Genomic DNA, 17,880 nt, shown 5'->3' with positions numbered 1-17,880 from the left:
AAATTTTGAGAATATTATGAAATTAAGAAACTTGAAAATATTTGGGATATTAGCTAAAAAAAATTAGGGATATAGTTACAACTTACGATAATGTTTTTAGGCTTGGTTAGTTGGTTATATTATATTTTTTTTAATTGCTTGTTTATTTTTTATTAAAAAAAAAAGAAAAGAAAAAGAGGTGGGATAGGTGCCAGGTAGGAGCATCGATGCCCAATCTTTGTTGCCGCTCATGTTGCCCACAACGTCGTGGGCATTCTAAATTTTGTCCACGTCAGCGTTGGATTAACTCGACAATAACACTCACTACAAGAAATTACACTTTCACTTACCAGAGCTTGGAGTCATTTATTCTTTTGACATTTTATTTTATTTTAAAATATGGTAGATATGTAAACTACCATTTCACTTTCTTTCGTATTATCCAAACACGAAAAGGTAAATAAATGTGTTTTCACTCCTTTATTGCTTTTCTTTAGATCCAGCTCAGCAGAAAATCTACAACTACGAATCGGAGTTATTTAGGGTAAATGTTGAACGTATAGAAGCTAAGCTGAGTTTCACAAGTAACTTATTTGTCATGATATAGAAGACCCAGTCAGAAAAATATAGAAGACAACGTGATACGCGTGCCAAATTAAATACTATATGTACGCAAGAAACCAATTATTTTTCGGGTTTCCTTACTTTCAGATCTTGCATAAAAAAGTGTTATCAACAAAATCTTTCATGATATTACTTTGTAAATCAATGTGATTTAAAAATAAAAATAAAAATAAGGATAAATTACAAGAATACCCCCTGAATTCAAGGATCGGTAACGAACTGCCCTCTAAACTCGAAAAAGTCACAAAAAATCACCTGAACTCTCGTTCTGTTAAAGTATTGCCCCTTCTGTCAAAAATATTCCGTTAAAATTTATATTTTGAGCACATGACTCTCAAATGATTATTATTTGAAGGGAAAATTAATAATATTGCTTAAATAATTAAATAAACCATTTATTTATAAAAATCACAACTTTTTTTTTTATCCTTTTTCTGAAAAAACTTCTAGAAAGAGACAAAACATAAAACCATCATCCCTCTCAATAACTCTCACTCTTACTCAGCTTCGAGAACATCGGCAATGTCAGACAAAGAGGAACCAGAGCAAGACGGCGGCGGCGACGACTTTCAAGAAGCTCCTGCACTCGTACGTCGGCCTGAGCTTCGGCGTTTTCCTCGCCGTGGTCCGGCGACAGACGGCGGAGCTCCGTCGCGCGGAGGAGCAGGTCCGGCAGATGCGGTGACGGCAAAGAGAGGACGCGAAGGCGAACGCGAGAGTGGTCGAGATCTTCCCCGGCCATAGAAACTCATGACAGGCTGAGGAGAAGTGGCTTCTCCACCAGATCGACTCGGCGAACCAAGAGATAGCTCACCTCAACGCCACCGTCGCTGACCTCGAGAAGAACGCCGAGGAATCTAGGGACCGCCTCGGCAGACTCGAGGCCGACCTCGTCGAGCGTGACCAGGTCATCGGATACATGTCCAGAGCCGCCAATATTATTAATTTTCCCTTCAAATAATAAGCACGTGAGAGTCATGTGCTCAAAATATAAATTTTAACGGAATATTTTTGACAGAAGGGACAATACTTTAACAAAAGAGAGTTCAGGTGATTTTTTGTGACTTTATCGAGTTTAGGGGCAGTTCGTTACCGATCCCTGAATTCATGGGGTATTCTTGTAATTTATCCAAAAATAAAATAAAAATAAAAATAAAAACGTTGAAAAGGTTTTACTCTCCCATTCCATCACTGCTTTCGGAACCAATAATGCCGTCTCAATTACAATATTAATATATACATATCATTGGGTCCTGTCACGTACCACTATAGTTTATATTGCTCTCTTTTTCGAAACGATATTACTATATTAGTATAATTTCTTGCTTTTCAGATCCAGCTTGATAGAGTGTAAATTACGAAGTAACAAACATGATTTCCTCAGTGGATAGGGCATGTTCAGAATATGTCACGCCATCAATCTGCTTTAAAATAATTCATACTATTGCTGAAATTTAAGTTTCGGTTAAAAATATATATATATATATATATATATATATATATATATTTATGTTTTTTTAATATGTGTCTTGTCTTATATGCGACTTCTGTATTTGATTGTTTGTTGGTAAGCGTTTATTTTGATTGTTAGTCTTGAAATGATTTTGCTAACGACTTCAGGAAAAAATAAAATTGTTAACGATTATCAAATTTGTGTCTATTTCTTTTTTGTCTTTTGAGTACTATATTTTTCTTTATCATACCTTTAATTTTTTTTAGTTTAATATGTTATAGCACAATTGTCGGGAAAATATCAAAATTATCCATCGTGTTTAATCGAAATGCGAGATTTATTTCCTCTATTTCTAGAAATATCAGACATATCCCTTTAGTTTAATATAAATGACATATACCTCCCCTAAAAAAATGTTATATTATAAATATCACCCTTTTCGTTTATTTTTTACAAAAAAATAATTTGAACTCCCCAAAATACCCTTAATAGAATAAATATTTATTTACTATTTTATTAAAAAAAATCAAAATATCTCTTTATAAAATAAATCCTTAACTTTTTATAAATAAATTTTTTAATTTAAACTTTTTTTTATATATAATAGAAAATAAAAAATTATTTCATTAAGGGTATTTTGGGGAGTTCAAATTATTTTTTTGTAAAAAATAAATGAAAAGGGGTGATATTTGTAATATAACATGTTTTTAGGGGATGTATATGTCATTTATATTAAACTGAAGGGATATGTCTGATATTTCTAGAAATAGAATGGATAAATCTCGCATTTCTATTAAACACGAGGGTTACTGTTGATATTTTCCCTTATAATATATATATATATATATATATATATAAAATTTTTTTTAATATATTATCTTATAAAATATACACTGGTATCTCCATAAGTAACATGTATATCAGTATAATCAGGCCTTCGATATATTTATTCACATCATTATTTCAATCCTTGATTTGAAATGCATATTTTTTAACTGAAAATTATATTTTTTATTCAATAATTTTTTTCATTCCATCAACCATGAACAATATTTGTAAGTTGGATATCTTTAATTTTATCAATAATTATGATGTTCTGTTTTTATGTTTGTATAAATGTATTTAATATACATTTTTTTAATCAATAGTATAATGGAAATTTTGCCCCAAATTATAATATTTTTTTATGTTAAATTATGAATTATTACCAGTTCTTTGCAGCAGTGATGGAAAATATAGATCTTGACATGTAACAAATCAGCCACTCTAAAGTAAACCTCATGCTCTATATTTAGTCCTCGTTGTGAGTTATGATTTTTGTTACTATTTTTAGAGTGAGTATTGTTAATGCAACTGCTTTGCAATTATTGGCGATGTTTATTTGGCAAAATTGGTCATGAAAGGAGGATATTTGTTGCTGATGTAGAGCCTTCACGCGGCAGAGAATATTTGATTTGTTGCAGATTTTGTTGCGACATATTCTGCGACTTTCTCGGAATCATCAAATATCCGCGAGATTTTCCAGGGATCTGAAGATATGATATCCCTGATGGCAGCAACTGAATCACACGCCCTAATTCGCTTCAAAGACTATATGAGGCGTCCTCCTTTCACACACCTTTTTTATGCTTTTGGGGAAACACTTTTTGAGAGCTTTATTTTGTGTTTTAGCTGAGTATTGAACGACCTGTGTTCAAGCTCTTAAGGTGTCAGTTACCTCTGCTTTGTTGCCTATATACGGGTGATTGTATTAGAAGCAAAAGGTTAGGTTTTTCCTTTGTTTTGATCGGGAAACACTGTTAGAAGTCTTGGGAGAGAGCTTCTGTGGGAATCGAGGAGATCTCGTGTTTAGGGGGAGCCTAAGTTGCTGTTTAAGAAGATAGACGTAGGTTGGGTAGCTAGCGAGGGAGTCGTTTAGTATAAAACCTTATTGTACCACGTTATAATAGTAGATTGTTTTCCACCGGGCAAAGGTCCTCCAGACGTATGCACGAATTGCCGAACTGGGTTACCAATCTCTGTGTTCTTTATATTTTCGCACTTACAGCTTTCTCTGTTTGATCACTCGAATTTTAGTGTTTGTCACATAATCCGTCACAACATATTCTGTGACATACGCACAGATCACGTAATTTCAAGTATGAAAAAGACTATTTTTTTTTTATTAAACGTAAAAAAGTTCATAAATTAGTATCCAATCAATTATAATATACTATTTTTTTTTCCAATAAGGGTTAGAGGGCCAGGTTCCTTTTTTGTTTTGTTTTTTGTAAAACAATAATTTGATCATGATGTATGGTTCAATAAAGAGATATCTGTAATTTTATATAAATGGTGAAATATCTTATTAATATGTTAATGATTAGTAAATCACATGAACTACCCCCACTTCAAACTTTAGAATTGTATGGATCATGATCATTTGAAGAAGGTGAGAAGAAGAGAATGTCTGTGTGTGTGTGTTTGAGAGAGATGTTTAATTGACAAAACCATGCACATATAATGTACATGATTGCTTGCGATTCTTGATTCAATTCAATCATGTACACATTTGAATTCTCTGTCCCCACAACTTTGTTCAGGTCAAAAGAAATCAAACGACTACCTTAAAGAATGCCGAAACTAATTGAAAGATAAAGTATATTTCCTACTCCTAAGACGTTTATTCCATAATCAAGAAACTATTCTCAAGCTATGTATAACATGAAACCTTGGCATGGAAACATTGCAATATATTGATACAAAAACATAGAAACACCGTACTTAATGACAATACACAAATTTCCCTCACATTGGATTTTCCCTTCCAGTGAAAGAGATTCTCAACCCCATTAACAACCAGGTTAGATTTTTAGATCTCCTCTAATAATTTTATAAGTAGATTTTCGTCTTTATCCAAATTCCTAATGGAGATAACAAATTTTCCAATTTAATCACCATTACTACTTAGGATACTTAGGATAATGTATCTAATTGCACGGTTGTCTGACTAAAAAAAAAAGCAGTTTTTATAGCAAAAAATAGTGTTTTTCAAGTGGTAATTAGTAATTTTCCAGATTTTTAAAAATACTATCTTTGAAAGAATTTAAACACATACTATTTAGAAAAGGTTGCACTTTTAAAAATCATTTACGTAATTTTACCGTAGTAGTCAGAAATTGAAATGAGCTCAATAGTACAAAGAAGTTGAATCATTAACTTTGGCACAAAGAAGAAGAAAAAAAAACTGGTTAATATTAATACATGTTACGATACTTTGGGTTACTAATACTATGCTACAATGTATACAAAAATAATGTCAATTAAAAATAAAATAAAAAAACACAACACCCTAGTACTTGACAACATGATGGCGTAACCAAAGATCATACATTACCATATGAAATGCATCATATTTGATAGGAGGTGAATTCCATTGGAAGTGTTTCTGAACCTGGTGTATACATAAATAAACAAACAAACAAAAATTCTCAATTGGTCATTACGTAAATTTTACCAAGATTATAATCTGTTGGTTACATACAATTGGTTAACAAAAAAAATCTTGAACATGAAACAAATTTGAGGCTACCTTGACCAAGTTGTTGTGAAGCGTTCGAAACCCAGCATCAGGGATGTCCTTAAGAATTTGTTTAAGTTGATAGACATCGCTCTCCTTCAATACAAGGGTGAATTTTCTCCAATCGAGAATGTCGTTGAATGGAAGATCGTAGTAATTTGATAGTATCACTGCATAACAAACCAAATCAACAAGAAAAACTTTCTTATTCAAGAGAACCTTAATTTTATGCTCTATAACTACTAAGCACAGATTCTCGAGCTTTGAACAGAGGAGTTGTTTGGGGTTAAACGTTGTAAATGTTTCCAAGTGTTTCCGAAAGAATATTATTGTCGAGAAGAGTCGGGTCAGATTGGGCTACAGCTGAACCGATCTTTGGTTGGAACTAGCTTCCAACTTTATATTCTAATTATTACTTCAAATCCAATGAAAAAAAAAAAGATAAAGAAATGTTCTCTCACCAGGAATACATCCGTAATGTATTGAGTCTGTTATACGAGCACTGTTGACTTGAGAGCCACCGGGGCAAATGCAATACTTAGTGATGTAAAATCTCTTTTGGTATTCCAAAGTCCCAGTGGCTCTACTGATTCTAGAATTCAACACGTAAAGTTCGGTGTCATTTTCCCAAACCTGTGCCAGTATAGCTCGAATTTTAGAGTTCCGAGAACCTGCCCAAAAACCAAGGTGTGTCCTGCAAGTAATCATCTCCTTCAACTAATTATCAGAATGAACTGTGATTTGGTCATCATAACCGGGTACCAGCCACCAAAAAGATCAACCATAAAATTAAAAAAATTAAAAAAAATGAAAACAAAGAGATAATGAACGGTACTAGATATACCAGATCTCTTACCGATTCTCCATGTCATTCCCTCCAGCTGGGAGGGCAAATGGCTGCAATACTTGAGGCAAAGCGACATCTTTGTGTGGAATGAACCCAACATTGTAGCTCGGAGAGCATACAACTCGAATAGAGTTCTTAACCAGAAATGGAAGTCCTTCGGTCGCCCTTACACCGATATCATGACAAGTGACAAAAAAGTGATCCGCACCCAAGGTTCTATTCCAATAAGGATATTTGTAGATTAAGCTCTCCACATAGTTCTGGACAATTATTGTCATATTCTCATAACTTGTCCCCTGCATAATACATGTATCGAACCATCGTAAATCAGCACAAAAGAAATATGAGTCGTAAGATGAGCGAGAACTTTCAGCAATATTACACACTCATTTTTATAATCGAATAATCCTCGAGTTCTTACGAGCACAAAACTTGCAGTGAAACTACCCAATTCTACTTCCGTAAACTATAAATGCAACATCGAGGATTCCTGTTCTTCCGTAAATTGTAAGAAACTGGGCTAGTGTGGATTGATGAGTCGTTGAACAACTATGTTCTTGTATTTATATCTTTAATTATTATTAATTATTAGTAACACGAATAATTTCTTTTTGAAAAAAGAAACCTCTCATCACTACTCTATTATTAATTACATGGCTATTTATCAACAAGTATAAAAAAAAACTATAGAGTTCAAACCCGGGCTAAAACTAGTCCTGGAAAATCAATACGATACTAACGACCACTTCTCAAAAGTTCCGGATAAAATATCAGAGCCACGATTTATACCCAAGTTGCTTCTCTAATGTATAATCACAATATCGAGAGCACTAAAAACACAGTTATCCCCTACAACACAGAGGAAGGAGACGAGAAAAGAGCCATTTCTAATATTCGTTGTCAATCATCTGACTACACAGCCAACAGTCATACAGAACAGTCGACCTCAGATAGATCCACGAGAGCACATATCTGAATTATATAGCAATTAAACCGAAACCGTTCCTTATTTATATACATTTCTTTGTCTAAATCATAGGAATGCAATCCAAATGTTCTTAGATCTCGGAACTTCAAAGGAAAAACTTCACAGAGCTAATGCAAGCATTGCACAATTCAATACTCTAAGAACGAAAAATCTTGCTCAAATTGACTCAAAGCCGAAGCTCGTACCTTTCCTCGCATCTTGTGGCAGGAGATAGGGATGAAGAAGAGGTCTGCTCGGTCGGGATCGTCGGTCAGAAACCGGCTCTCTCGAATGTTCTGGAAGAAGTAGCCCTCGCTGGCGTATTTCCCGGTGAGCTTCCTCGGTGTCTGGTAGAAAGTGTTCGGATCTCCGTCGGGATATATGTACACCTTGAACTTCCTCTCCATTTCCGCGTAGTTCAGCCTGAAAACCTCCGGCGAGTGAAACACGTCAGACAGATCGTCCTTCTCTTCGTCGCCATCTTCCTCTGTCGCTTTCTCGAATTCGATTCTCGCGGTGACCTAAATCACACGAATAAAATGATCTGAAAAAGATTAACAAAACGATGAAGATTTGTTCTAGTTTTTCTTTTTACCTGACGTAGTGGAGAAGCAGGGTTGTGGAGAGGAGAGTTTAGGGGTTTGAGAGTGAAAGAGAGGACGGAGATCAAGCTGAGGACGGCGAGAATGATCAGAGATTTCTGCAATGTGCTAAGATTCGACGACGTCGATGGCTTCGCGCCAATCATCGCCGGCTATTTTCTGTGAGGTTTTCCAGTTACTGAAGAACAAGTTGATTGGACAGATTTGCGATTCCATTTGGCGGTGAATATTATATATTTAATTTTATAATATTATTGGGTCATCCGCTTTTCTGCTCTAGTAAGAATTAGGATAAAACGGTGTCAAAACAATTTTTCCGCTTAATTTTAACATTAATTTTCCCATTAGTGGGTCAAGCGGCTATATAGTCTAATAGAACTTAAGTTTTTACAAAATAATCATAGTTTGTCAACTATAAGTAAATTAGCTAAGTAAGATTAATTTATATTGGATTAAATTTAAGAGAAATTGACAGCAATAATACCAATTATTTGTCACTTACTAAAAATCACCCAAAATCCAAATATTGACACATTTAGTACTAAATGTGTCACGGAATCAACCAGTTCGTGATCAAATGTGTCACGAAATCAACCAGTTTGTGACACATTTGGTACTAGATATGTCAATATTTGAGTTTTTGGTAAGTGTCAAGCAAATGGTATCATTGCTGTCAATTTCCCTAAATTTAATCCCAATGAACTATAAAGACAGAATATAAACTTCATGTAGGCTGGATTGAAATTAATCGAGACAAGATTTAAAATCATAATACTCTCAATTGGTTATTTTGCTATACCTAATGAAACTATAGCTATTTTGCAAAAATCATAATTTGAATCGACTACTCATACCATTTTTTACCTTAAGGTAATTTATGAAAGCCAAAAAAGGTGCGGTGAATGGTGATTACCGATGATTACAAGTCTTTCCTTCCTTTTTACCAGAAAGAAGAAGCAAACCTAGTTTTGGGTGAGAGAAATAAGGGTGGTCATTTTTTTTTTGTTTTGTTTACAAACACTATAGTAAACGAACTTAAACGCATGAAGGGTAAATCCGTAACTAGAGTTGCGACGAGACGGCGGGGCCGAGGGAGTACAAGAAAATGGCTCCGGCGACGGAGACGTTGAGGGAGTCGAAGCGGCCGGGCATGGGGATGGTGACGAGCTGGCAGTCCCTGCGGGCCCGGTGGGAGAGGCCCGTCCCCTCGCTGCCCAAGACGAAGCAGAGCGGCGTTGGGGCGAGCGAGTGGGCGAGGGCGCGGGAGAGCTCGAGGCCGTCCTTGGGGTGGCCCGCCAGCATCCTCATGTTGGTCCGCTGGGCCCCGAGGTGGGCCCAATCCCCGCTCACCATCGGGATCTGGAATGCCGCCCCCCGGCTCGCCCGCACCGCCTTCTCGTTGAACGGGTCGCAGCACCCCGGCAGCAGATACACCCCGTCCTATAAATTAATATACGGTCATTTTGAGCCGCCCGAGTAATGCGATATTAATTAATCAACCAATGGTACCCATCCAAAGGCCATCGCCGATCTTATCAACGTTCCCAAATTGCCCGGGTCCTACATAACGACAAACAAACGAACATGTATTACAGATAAGTTTATGAGTTACTCCTCTCGTTGTCAATTCTTTTTTTTAAGATAGAATCCCTTTAAACTTAACATACTATCGTAGCTCAATACGTAAATTACATATGTAATTAGTAGTGTTTCTTGTTGTGAATTGGTTTTTGAGATGAAATTCTATGATGCTAAACATCTCTGACCTGGATGGCGTCGAGGGCTAGGATTCGATGGGTGACGGGGAACCCCGATGCTCTTTCGGACGGTGCTTCTCCGCGATGTGCGAGATCCACGAAAGTCTGAGGGAATCTCATCACGCCTATGGCTTCGGTGGAGTCGGAAGATTGCAATCCGCAAAGCTTGGTCATGACCGCATGGCTGACCCGAATGACCCGAACCGGGAGCCCCTCGATCTCTTCAGGCACCTCCGCTTCGTCCAGTAGAATTAGGCACTCTATCGCGCTCGATTTTTGCTCCGCTGACTCGTGAAACCTAAGTATCTCCCTGAAAGAGTGAAACACAGAGAGTAACAAAAACCCAATTCTTACTTCTACTTCTTCTTCTATTTTATTCTATGGAATCAAATGCAATGTTATTGAACCAAACAAGTCTACACATTCTCTGCAACAAAAAGAAATCCCCAGAAAGGCGACACCTTTTCGTCAACCATTTTCACACAAACCCATGTGAGTTTGTTTTAAGCTCGTTACAAGTATACAAATGATGATATCACAAATTATCAGGACAATTACAAGTTTAATAATTAAGTTACTTGTAGTAATCGCACTTTCTTAACCAAAAACCAACTTACCAGTCAGGGTCGGAAATGTTATTTTCTCTTTCGAATTAACCCAGAACGGAAAGATAAATATAAATAAAAAACAACACAAGATTTCGTAATTGCCGAGGGAATATAGAAGGAGACCTGAGTGGTGTAGAACCGAGGACGAGGACGGAGGAGTGAGAGTTTCGATAGGACGAGCTTTGTCTGAGCTTGACGCAGTGCTTCACAAAGGGGTTTGAAGTGCTCGTGATGGCCTTCACATGACTCGCCAAAGGAATCTCCGTGCCACAATTTGCGTTTCTCTGGAATTGGGTTTGCTCTGATGAGAGAGTTATTGGTGAATATGCGTTCGTGCACTGCATTTTCCCCCTCTTATCTCACTCCAACCACCGAGTCTCTTATTGAACGGCTTGGCAAGTAATGTTAATAAAATATATTTATTTTTTTAAAAAAAGAGTGTAATTAACAAACTAATTTAAATTAAAAGAGGCCCATTTTTTAAAATTAGTCGCTTGCAGAAAATTTCGGAACTTTAAAATAAATAAATAAAAATAATTATTAAAAAAATTTAATAAAAAATATTTTCCTGGCATATATATAACATATCACAACCAAAAAAAAAAAACACATATATGATATACACATTGCGAGTAATTTTTTTTTTCCATCTTCTATTTTGGGTTCTCACATTGTGTTTCCCTTAAAGGGAATATTTAATGATAATAATAAACTAAATAAATAATATTAAAACTCTCCTTCAACTCTCAGTCCTAGATCAGTGATTCGATCCCATTGTGCCAGGGAACTCCTCGATCGATGACATCATCGCGTTGACGTACAATCTCTCGGACCCAAAAGGCGCGATTAACGGTACATACATTCTCTCCAACGTCGAAGGCATAATTTGGTCCGCTTGTTGCTGAGACGGTCCCGAGACGTACATGTCGCTTGTCAGATGACACGTGGCAGTTTCGCCGGATACGGGTTTTAATAAGGCCGTTGGGGCATCGTCCTTCCACTGCTCCGCCACCGTCTTTATTCGGGTGTAAAACTGAACGCCCGACTTCCCTGCAAATCCCCGCATTTAATTATTTTTTATTTTTTATAATTAATCAGAGAATGTAATTAGGGTGTAATTGTTACCGAAGAGGCTCTGATCGGTGATGAAAAACGGGGCAGGAACGTTGATCCCAACCTGATTGATGAGATTTGAACCCGGGAGTAACTAAACTTGCTGGCATTATTATTATTATTATTATCATTATTATCAACACAAGTTTTTTATTCTATTGATTTACCAGCTCTGCTTCCGCTTCGTTTTGAAACTTCCTTGCTGCAGCACCAGATGCTGTGAATATCGAAGCTCTGCTCCCGAACCTGAACATGCGAAACCCGACGATAAAATATGCAGAAATAAAAAATAAAAAACCACTGCCGAACCATCTCAAAGTTTATATATGTAATTTCGGAAACGACTCGATGATAGCAATACTTGCCTGCTTCTGTTGACAACCGCGATCGCCTCTTCTAAGCTATCGGCCTGTTTTCATGATCACACATACACAAAGTCACTACGAAGTTGCAAATAAATCGATCGATGGATCCACTGAGAGGCTAAATAAATAAATTATAAAAAAAAAAAACCTGCATGCAGAGAAGTACAGGTCCACATATCTCTTCCTGCTTTCCAACACAAAAAAGATGTACTGCTGTCAGGAATACGTCAACGTCTTCTTTGCTTCAACTTTTCTCGACTCCGAAACCCAATTTCGAGAAGGAAAAATATAATACCTTGTAGCAATCCATGGTGGCCGTTACATCGCATAGTATCGTGGGACCAACAAAGTTACCACTCTCGTATCCCGGAACCTGCAAAGAAAGAAGAAAAAAAAAAGTGGAAACTAAAAAAAGTACATTAATATTTTGACAATTCACCTCATCGAACACAACGACATTACCACAAGTTCTGTGCCATCAACCAGAACTCTAGCACCGCCCTCGAGACTGTTATGAACTAATCTGCAAATCCGGTCTTTTGTCTGCAAATCTCATCATTCTCGTCACTCTGCTTAAATTGTGATATACTGCATATTAATAAGCAAATAAAAAAACCACCTCTTTGGTGACCACTGGACCAATATCTGCACTTGGATCGGTTCCTACGTTGACTTTTAGGGCCTTTGCATGCTCGACGAGTTGTCTCTCCCTAAAAGCATGAGAAACAACCAGTATTTTGTTAATGGCATTGGCACACAAAAGTAAAAATAATAAATAAATAAACGAACAAAAATTACCATGATTCGAAACCCCCAACAAAAATTGCGGTACTTAGTCCCTGTCCAGAACCGGTAAAACCAGGAGAGAATAAAGCAGTTAAAATAGCATCCACGTCAGCATCGGGCATGACAATCGTATGACTCTTCCCTCCTATATTGGACTAGACGGAGTCAACACATTTATCAGTTTCTCACACTTTGATTCACGCTGTAACAAACAAATTCTTCATTATTGTGAATGAAAAGAGATCGAGAGAGTTGTCACCTGAACCCGTTTTCCCCTAGAAGCTGCTCTACCATAAATGTGCATTCCGGCCTGAGATTAAGGTGGTCGACCGAAACTCACGTATCAGAAATAAAGATTTAACGAGGTTTATAAGATCATGATTTGTAATCCTATGAGATAGTGTACCATAATACTTAAAGATGGTATAATGGCCCACAAAGAGCAAACAAGCACCAGTACAAAGCAATAGGATTCGGTTCAAGATGAGTGAGCCCAAAGATCCACCGTCTTAAAGATCTCACATCAGAAAGATAAAAGGACTTAACAAGTTTATATGGTCATAAGTCAGTCTAATCGCTGTCAATTGGTTTTCAGATGGAATCTCATGATACTTTACAGAGAGGAACAAGATTTTGATGAACAAAACATCTAGATCATTTATATCAAGCCCTGGGGAAAAAATCGACATATATAGAAAGTTGGAGACTTACAATGCTTGAACTGACAAAGGAGATGGCTTTAATGTCGTCGTCGTCACAGATGTAATTTACAATATCCTGTTGACAAAACCACGCGAGTTAATCTATAAAAAGAAACAAAATAACATCATAGAGAGAAATGGATATTTGCTATCAAGTACTATTATAGATCATAATTGCTATATATACACCAAAATCAAGTGCCCTTTCTAAATATGTTGGTTGTGAGATTAATGATGAATTACGTTTTAGTCAAGTTATCAAGTCTTCAATATTTTATCTAAGGATCCATTTCATATTACAGATTCTGTTCAACAATCAATTTCTTCGTGTTTGAAATCCACATCCTGTAAAAAGCAACATCATAAACCAAGAACTTTGTATGTATTAAAAATAATGAGAAATATAAATAGCTTACATGGGAACCATGAACCATGTTTAATACTCCGTTTGGCAAACCAGCCTCCGCTGCTAGTGCTGCAACTATCATTGAAGCACCTAAAAGAAAATGACAGCATCAATAACACAGCCTTTTAATTTCGTCAGAGATTTTGTTCTTTTTTTTTTTTACCCAGTAAGATGTTACTATAAAGTATAAACAATACTGACTCAGCTATTTGAAACTTGGATTTGATTGAGCATAAGCTGAATAGAGCTTAAAAACCAATTCATACCTCACAACATATAAAAATATATAAATAAATAAATAAGCTTTGTACAACACAATCAACATGGAACATTGAACGGTTATAAAGACAGAACTTTTAGCATAAAAAAGCAAGTCTTCTTTAAGTAAAACTATTGATCAACTTCCAGTAAACTTTTAAGAAGAAATAAGATATCAAGTCTCTGTAAACTGAATTTATACAATCATATATTCCACCATGCTTACTCATAGATAAAGAAATCGGGTAAGAGAGAGTTACCTGGATTCTTTTCGCAAGGCTTGAGGACAAAAGTATTCCCACATGAGATTGCAATCGGAAACATCTGTCAACCACGTAAAAACTGATTTTCTTATTATGAATAAAAAGCCTCACAATTAATGTACTTGTCCCTAATACCCAACCATTGTGGTGTTTTCTTATATCCCCTCACACCCACGAAGCGTAAAATTTGTAGGAATGAATATCTAGACATTAAAACTAAGTCTGGGTTTGATACCAGAATTGAGCCTAACTCTCACCCAAAACAAGCTCAAAGGTGGAGAATTACCAAATCCACTGTTAAGAAGCACATTGCATGGGACTTTCTGATATTACCCACTTGACGAAATGCACTGACACACACACACACACACAAAAAAAAAAAAAAAAAAAAAAAAAGAAGATGACGTACCCACAACAGAGCGGTAGCGGGGTAATTGAAAGGAGATATTCCAGCACAAACACCAAGAGATTCTCTAATGGAATACGTATCGATTCCACTCGATGAGTTTGGAATAAAATCCCCAGTTTGTAAAGTTACGACTCCACAAGCCTGTTCGACCGCCTCTACAAGCAAACGCAAAAAAAGCAATCAGCCGATCTCCTACACAACAAGGGACCACGATACAGATAACAAAACATACTATATACTAACCTAGACCACAAAGTACATCGTCTCTAGCATCTTTCAATGTCTTTCCTTGCTCGGTCGTTATACTCTCGACAAGTTTATCCTAATAATTTGTGTTTTTTATTTGTTAGTACATGAAGAGTAATATATGTAATTGGGATCGGTGATATACGAACCATATCTCTGCGGATGAGCTCTTGGAGCTTGAACATGATGCGTTGACGAGTCGTGACAGGTGTGTTTTTCCACATAGGAAAGGCTTGCTTGGCCGAACTAACCGCAGCTTTGAACTCCTCGTACGTACTTAAAGGAACGTGAGAAACAACATCTTGTGTTGCCTATAGTCGAGACAAAAAAAATAATATTCTTACCGACTTTACAGCTTGAAAAACTGTACGAGGCTGAGAAAAAGCTTGAGAAGATTTTGAGCTTACAGGGTTAATGACATCAATGACCAAGCATCCTTGTGACTCCACATATTTTCCTCCAATGAAATTCGGAACCTTCATCTATATTTGAATCTCAGATAAGTTGCAATCCCCACTTGCCGAAACAGAGAAGCGGATTAATTTTTATTTTATTTTTTTATAAAAATTCCATATTCATATATACACTACATCTTACTGGCTGGTCATTCTGACTCAATGCCTCTCCATCCGAGGATATACTTGAACCTACGAGAACTGATCGATTAGGTCTCCACGAGTTGAAACTTTTTTCTGCAAGATTACCCCTCGGTTACGAATTCATGCAACTCTTGATCCATTATTGAAATTTAGCACCAAAATGCTAATAAAGATAAACACTTTGGTAACGATCAACTTTAGAACGATGAAGTAATTACGAAAAACCTTCAAACGTAGATTCCCACATTGTTTCTTGGAAAGCAAGAAACTTCTCTAACGAATGATGTAAAAAATTACGACAACTAATTAGTCCTTAACGAAAAAAAAAAAAAACCTGAAAGCGTTCCTTGACGAATCTTGGCCTTGAGATTGTACAAGTGCCTCGGGGTCGACTGAAGCTCCGGGTTGATCTGTTTGAGGGCCTTGAGCATCTGGCGAGGCTTGACTCCGGCCTCGGTCATGGACTTGATCCGCCGGACCTCCTCCTCGGTGAATCGGCGGCTGTAAGGGTGGTCCGACATGTCCTTCAAGGGCTCGTGGTTGTGGTCTCCGTTCTTGACCACGAGGACCCAAGTCCCATCGTCCTCTCTCTTCCCCACGGCCTCGAACGGGCAGTTTATGAGCTTCGAGCTCGCTTTCCTCTTTCGCTTGCCCTCGTCGACCTTTCGCCGGTTCCGGTACACGCCTCCTCTGTCGCACCCGAGGATGACCCGACGGTCCCGCCTCGACTTCTTTATCGTCACAATGTAGCCTTGGCTCGCGCCGAAGTCGCGGACGTGTTTTATGAGCTCTTCGCGGTCGTGGAACGCCCCGGGCTCCGGCGGGACCATCTGGGTTTGTCCCCCGTCGACGTCTCTGTGGCCATCGGTTTCCATTTTTCTGGGGAAACGAAGTAAATGTGAAATCCCTTCTTCTTCTTTTTTTCTTTCGATGAGCGTAAAAGTCGGGGGAAATTTGAGGGTTTTTTCATGACACATTGAAAATCGAAAAGTCCTTTTATGAGGCTCGATACAAGCTGAAAATGCTTAGGAATTTTCAACTTTCTTTTTTTACTTGAATTTTCAGGTATCCAAACAAAGGCCCACAAAGGCAAAGGCAAATGAAACTATAACAGCTTGATTTCAAAGCAAACTAAAAGATGAGACTTTATGACAGAAGATCAACCTGGGTCTGCTCAATATGCTTCTAGGAACACTCCATTACAAAATATAAAAACGATTCAACAAAATGTTGTATATCAACCACTTAGAGTGGTGCTGCGTTTTGAATTAGAATTGATCGCGTACCTGGCATATAGTGATACAACGAAGAAGAAGAAGAAGAAGAAATTGAGGTCCGATATTAGCAGGAATATGAGTGGAGAGTCACCAGATCACCTGAGTTCGAAGCAATTGATTCAAGGAAACAATTTATTAATCAAAGTATAATGACACAGCAGACGAAAGAGATCAATAACTGTAAGAATTCGCGAGAATGTCTAGAGTGGTGATTAGAAATCACATACCTTTTGACAAAACCCATCATTTCTGTATCTTTATAAAGAAACAGAGGAATTTTCTCAACGGAAAATATATAAAAATTAAATTTGATGGAAAGCTCAAACCACCAGTAGTGTTTTTCTAGTTTTTTCTATATTTTTATTTTTAAATTCTTATTATGACGTATCTATGTTCTTGGGTTGGAAAGAGCAGTGGATTTCCAGGTAAACAAAATTATAATTCAACCACGCGCGGCATTCTAACAAAAACTCATTTGGATGTTGACTAAACGCACTATGCTTTGGCTCCACTCGCTAATGGCAAATTAGACCCTCATTTTAGTTTAATCAGCACTAAAAATCCCAAATTAGGACTGATTACTTGTTATTTTTGTTGTGTCGTTTATTATTGTTCAACCTCATTTTGTTGTGTCGTTTGTTGTTTCAATAGTGTATTGCGCAAACTCATTACGTAAATTTTCTTATTCTGATACTTGAATGTGTTAAAAACGAGTAGCCTTTGATATCATATAAGTCAAAACGACAATGGATGTGAATGACTTGTCGCATTTGTCATGATCCTATTATAATGAGGGATATTATTGCGTTGATCTCGATCGTTGGATATATCCATTAATTATAGATGTGTTTTCATTTAGACGCTTGTGTGTTCGATTGCCGTATAGGCTAGGTAGTTCCAACATATTATTGATTTGTTTTAGATAATTGATTATAATTAGTTTGGGGTCGAAATTGATACGTAATATTTAATATAAAGGTATGTTCATTATAACCAATTATCTGAAACAACTTAATAATATGTCTATGTTCCTTTGCAAGCAAACCAATTTATCTATATTT

At 36.9% G+C, this 17,880-nt stretch overlaps 3 protein-coding genes across 5 annotated transcripts; all 3 read right to left on the bottom strand.

The window, feature by feature from the left end:
• Nucleotides 1-5,232: 5,232 nt before the first annotated feature.
• Nucleotides 5,233-8,273, bottom strand: LOC149399348 (Exostosin family protein). The gene is made up of 6 exons (XM_089613783.1): nucleotides 8,025-8,273; nucleotides 7,636-7,950; nucleotides 6,472-6,758; nucleotides 6,077-6,309; nucleotides 5,628-5,785; nucleotides 5,233-5,489 (listed from the first exon to the last, which is right to left on the bottom strand). Exons 1-6 carry the CDS (start codon nucleotides 8,175-8,177, stop codon nucleotides 5,388-5,390), a joined length of 1,248 nt encoding a protein of 415 aa, XP_089469909.1. The 5' UTR covers nucleotides 8,178-8,273; the 3' UTR covers nucleotides 5,233-5,387.
• A 605-nt stretch (nucleotides 8,274-8,878) lies between these two features.
• Nucleotides 8,879-10,784, bottom strand: LOC149399347 (tRNA/rRNA methyltransferase (SpoU) family protein). The gene is made up of 4 exons (XM_089610943.1): nucleotides 10,520-10,784; nucleotides 9,798-10,098; nucleotides 9,541-9,591; nucleotides 8,879-9,471 (listed from the first exon to the last, which is right to left on the bottom strand). Exons 1-4 carry the CDS (start codon nucleotides 10,738-10,740, stop codon nucleotides 9,094-9,096), a joined length of 951 nt encoding a protein of 316 aa, XP_089467069.1. The 5' UTR covers nucleotides 10,741-10,784; the 3' UTR covers nucleotides 8,879-9,093.
• Nucleotides 10,785-10,970: 186 nt separating this feature from the next.
• Nucleotides 10,971-17,270, bottom strand: LOC149399346 (methylmalonate-semialdehyde dehydrogenase [acylating], mitochondrial-like). 3 transcript variants are annotated; one of them, XM_089612093.1, is made up of 21 exons: nucleotides 17,047-17,264; nucleotides 16,829-16,918; nucleotides 15,877-16,421; nucleotides 15,541-15,635; nucleotides 15,351-15,425; nucleotides 15,093-15,254; nucleotides 14,941-15,019; nucleotides 14,698-14,852; nucleotides 14,286-14,349; nucleotides 13,778-13,857; nucleotides 13,372-13,437; nucleotides 12,920-12,970; nucleotides 12,673-12,815; nucleotides 12,494-12,584; nucleotides 12,337-12,417; nucleotides 12,170-12,247; nucleotides 12,023-12,061; nucleotides 11,875-11,918; nucleotides 11,677-11,755; nucleotides 11,522-11,573; nucleotides 10,971-11,446 (listed from the first exon to the last, which is right to left on the bottom strand). In XM_089612093.1, exons 3-21 carry the CDS (start codon nucleotides 16,415-16,417, stop codon nucleotides 11,154-11,156), a joined length of 2,268 nt encoding a protein of 755 aa, XP_089468219.1. In that variant the 5' UTR covers nucleotides 16,418-16,421; nucleotides 16,829-16,918; nucleotides 17,047-17,264; the 3' UTR covers nucleotides 10,971-11,153. The 3 variants fall into 3 exon arrangements, 2 of the variants coding, with proteins under 2 accessions (XP_089468219.1, XP_089468220.1); XM_089612094.1 differs by having other exon boundaries at nucleotides 12,023-12,058; nucleotides 17,047-17,262; XR_016296527.1 differs by lacking the exon at nucleotides 10,971-11,446 and having other exon boundaries at nucleotides 12,023-12,084; nucleotides 17,047-17,270.
• Between the last annotated feature and the right edge of the window lie 610 nt (nucleotides 17,271-17,880).

This window comes from Urtica dioica, chromosome 4 (genome assembly GCF_054948205.1).
Source record: "Urtica dioica subsp. dioica isolate 48M chromosome 4, U.dioica_male_clone48M_v1_H2, whole genome shotgun sequence".
NCBI lineage: Eukaryota > Viridiplantae > Streptophyta > Magnoliopsida > Rosales > Urticaceae > Urtica > Urtica dioica.
The sequence above is the reverse complement of the archived record's forward strand: the minus strand, read 5'-3'. Positions and strand labels throughout refer to the sequence as shown.

Excerpts from the sequence above, each read along its gene's own strand:
- LOC149399347 (XM_089610943.1), bottom strand. The coding sequence starts at position 10,740 with ATGCAGTGCACGAACGCATATTCACCAATAACTCTCTCATCAGAGCAA. Across the intron at positions 9,592-9,797 it reads TAGCCCTCGACGCCATCCAG|GACCCGGGCAATTTGGGAAC; the intron begins GTCAGAGATGTT and ends GTCGTTATGTAG. Across the intron at positions 9,472-9,540 it reads CGGCGATGGCCTTTGGATGG|GACGGGGTGTATCTGCTGCC; the intron begins GTACCATTGGTT and ends ATTAATTTATAG.
- LOC149399346 (XM_089612093.1), bottom strand. The coding sequence starts at position 16,417 with ATGGAAACCGATGGCCACAGAGACGTCGACGGGGGACAAACCCAGATG. Across the intron at positions 15,255-15,350 it reads TCATTGATGTCATTAACCCT|GCAACACAAGATGTTGTTTC; the intron begins GTAAGCTCAAAA and ends TCTCGACTATAG. Across the intron at positions 12,418-12,493 it reads GTCCAGTGGTCACCAAAGAG|ACAAAAGACCGGATTTGCAG; the intron begins GTGGTTTTTTTA and ends TGAGATTTGCAG.
- LOC149399348 (XM_089613783.1), bottom strand. The coding sequence starts at position 8,177 with ATGATTGGCGCGAAGCCATCGACGTCGTCGAATCTTAGCACATTGCAG. Across the intron at positions 6,759-7,635 it reads GCCACAAGATGCGAGGAAAG|GGGACAAGTTATGAGAATAT; the intron begins GTACGAGCTTCG and ends TGTATTATGCAG. Across the intron at positions 6,310-6,471 it reads GGGAATGACATGGAGAATCG|GACACACCTTGGTTTTTGGG; the intron begins GTAAGAGATCTG and ends GATTACTTGCAG.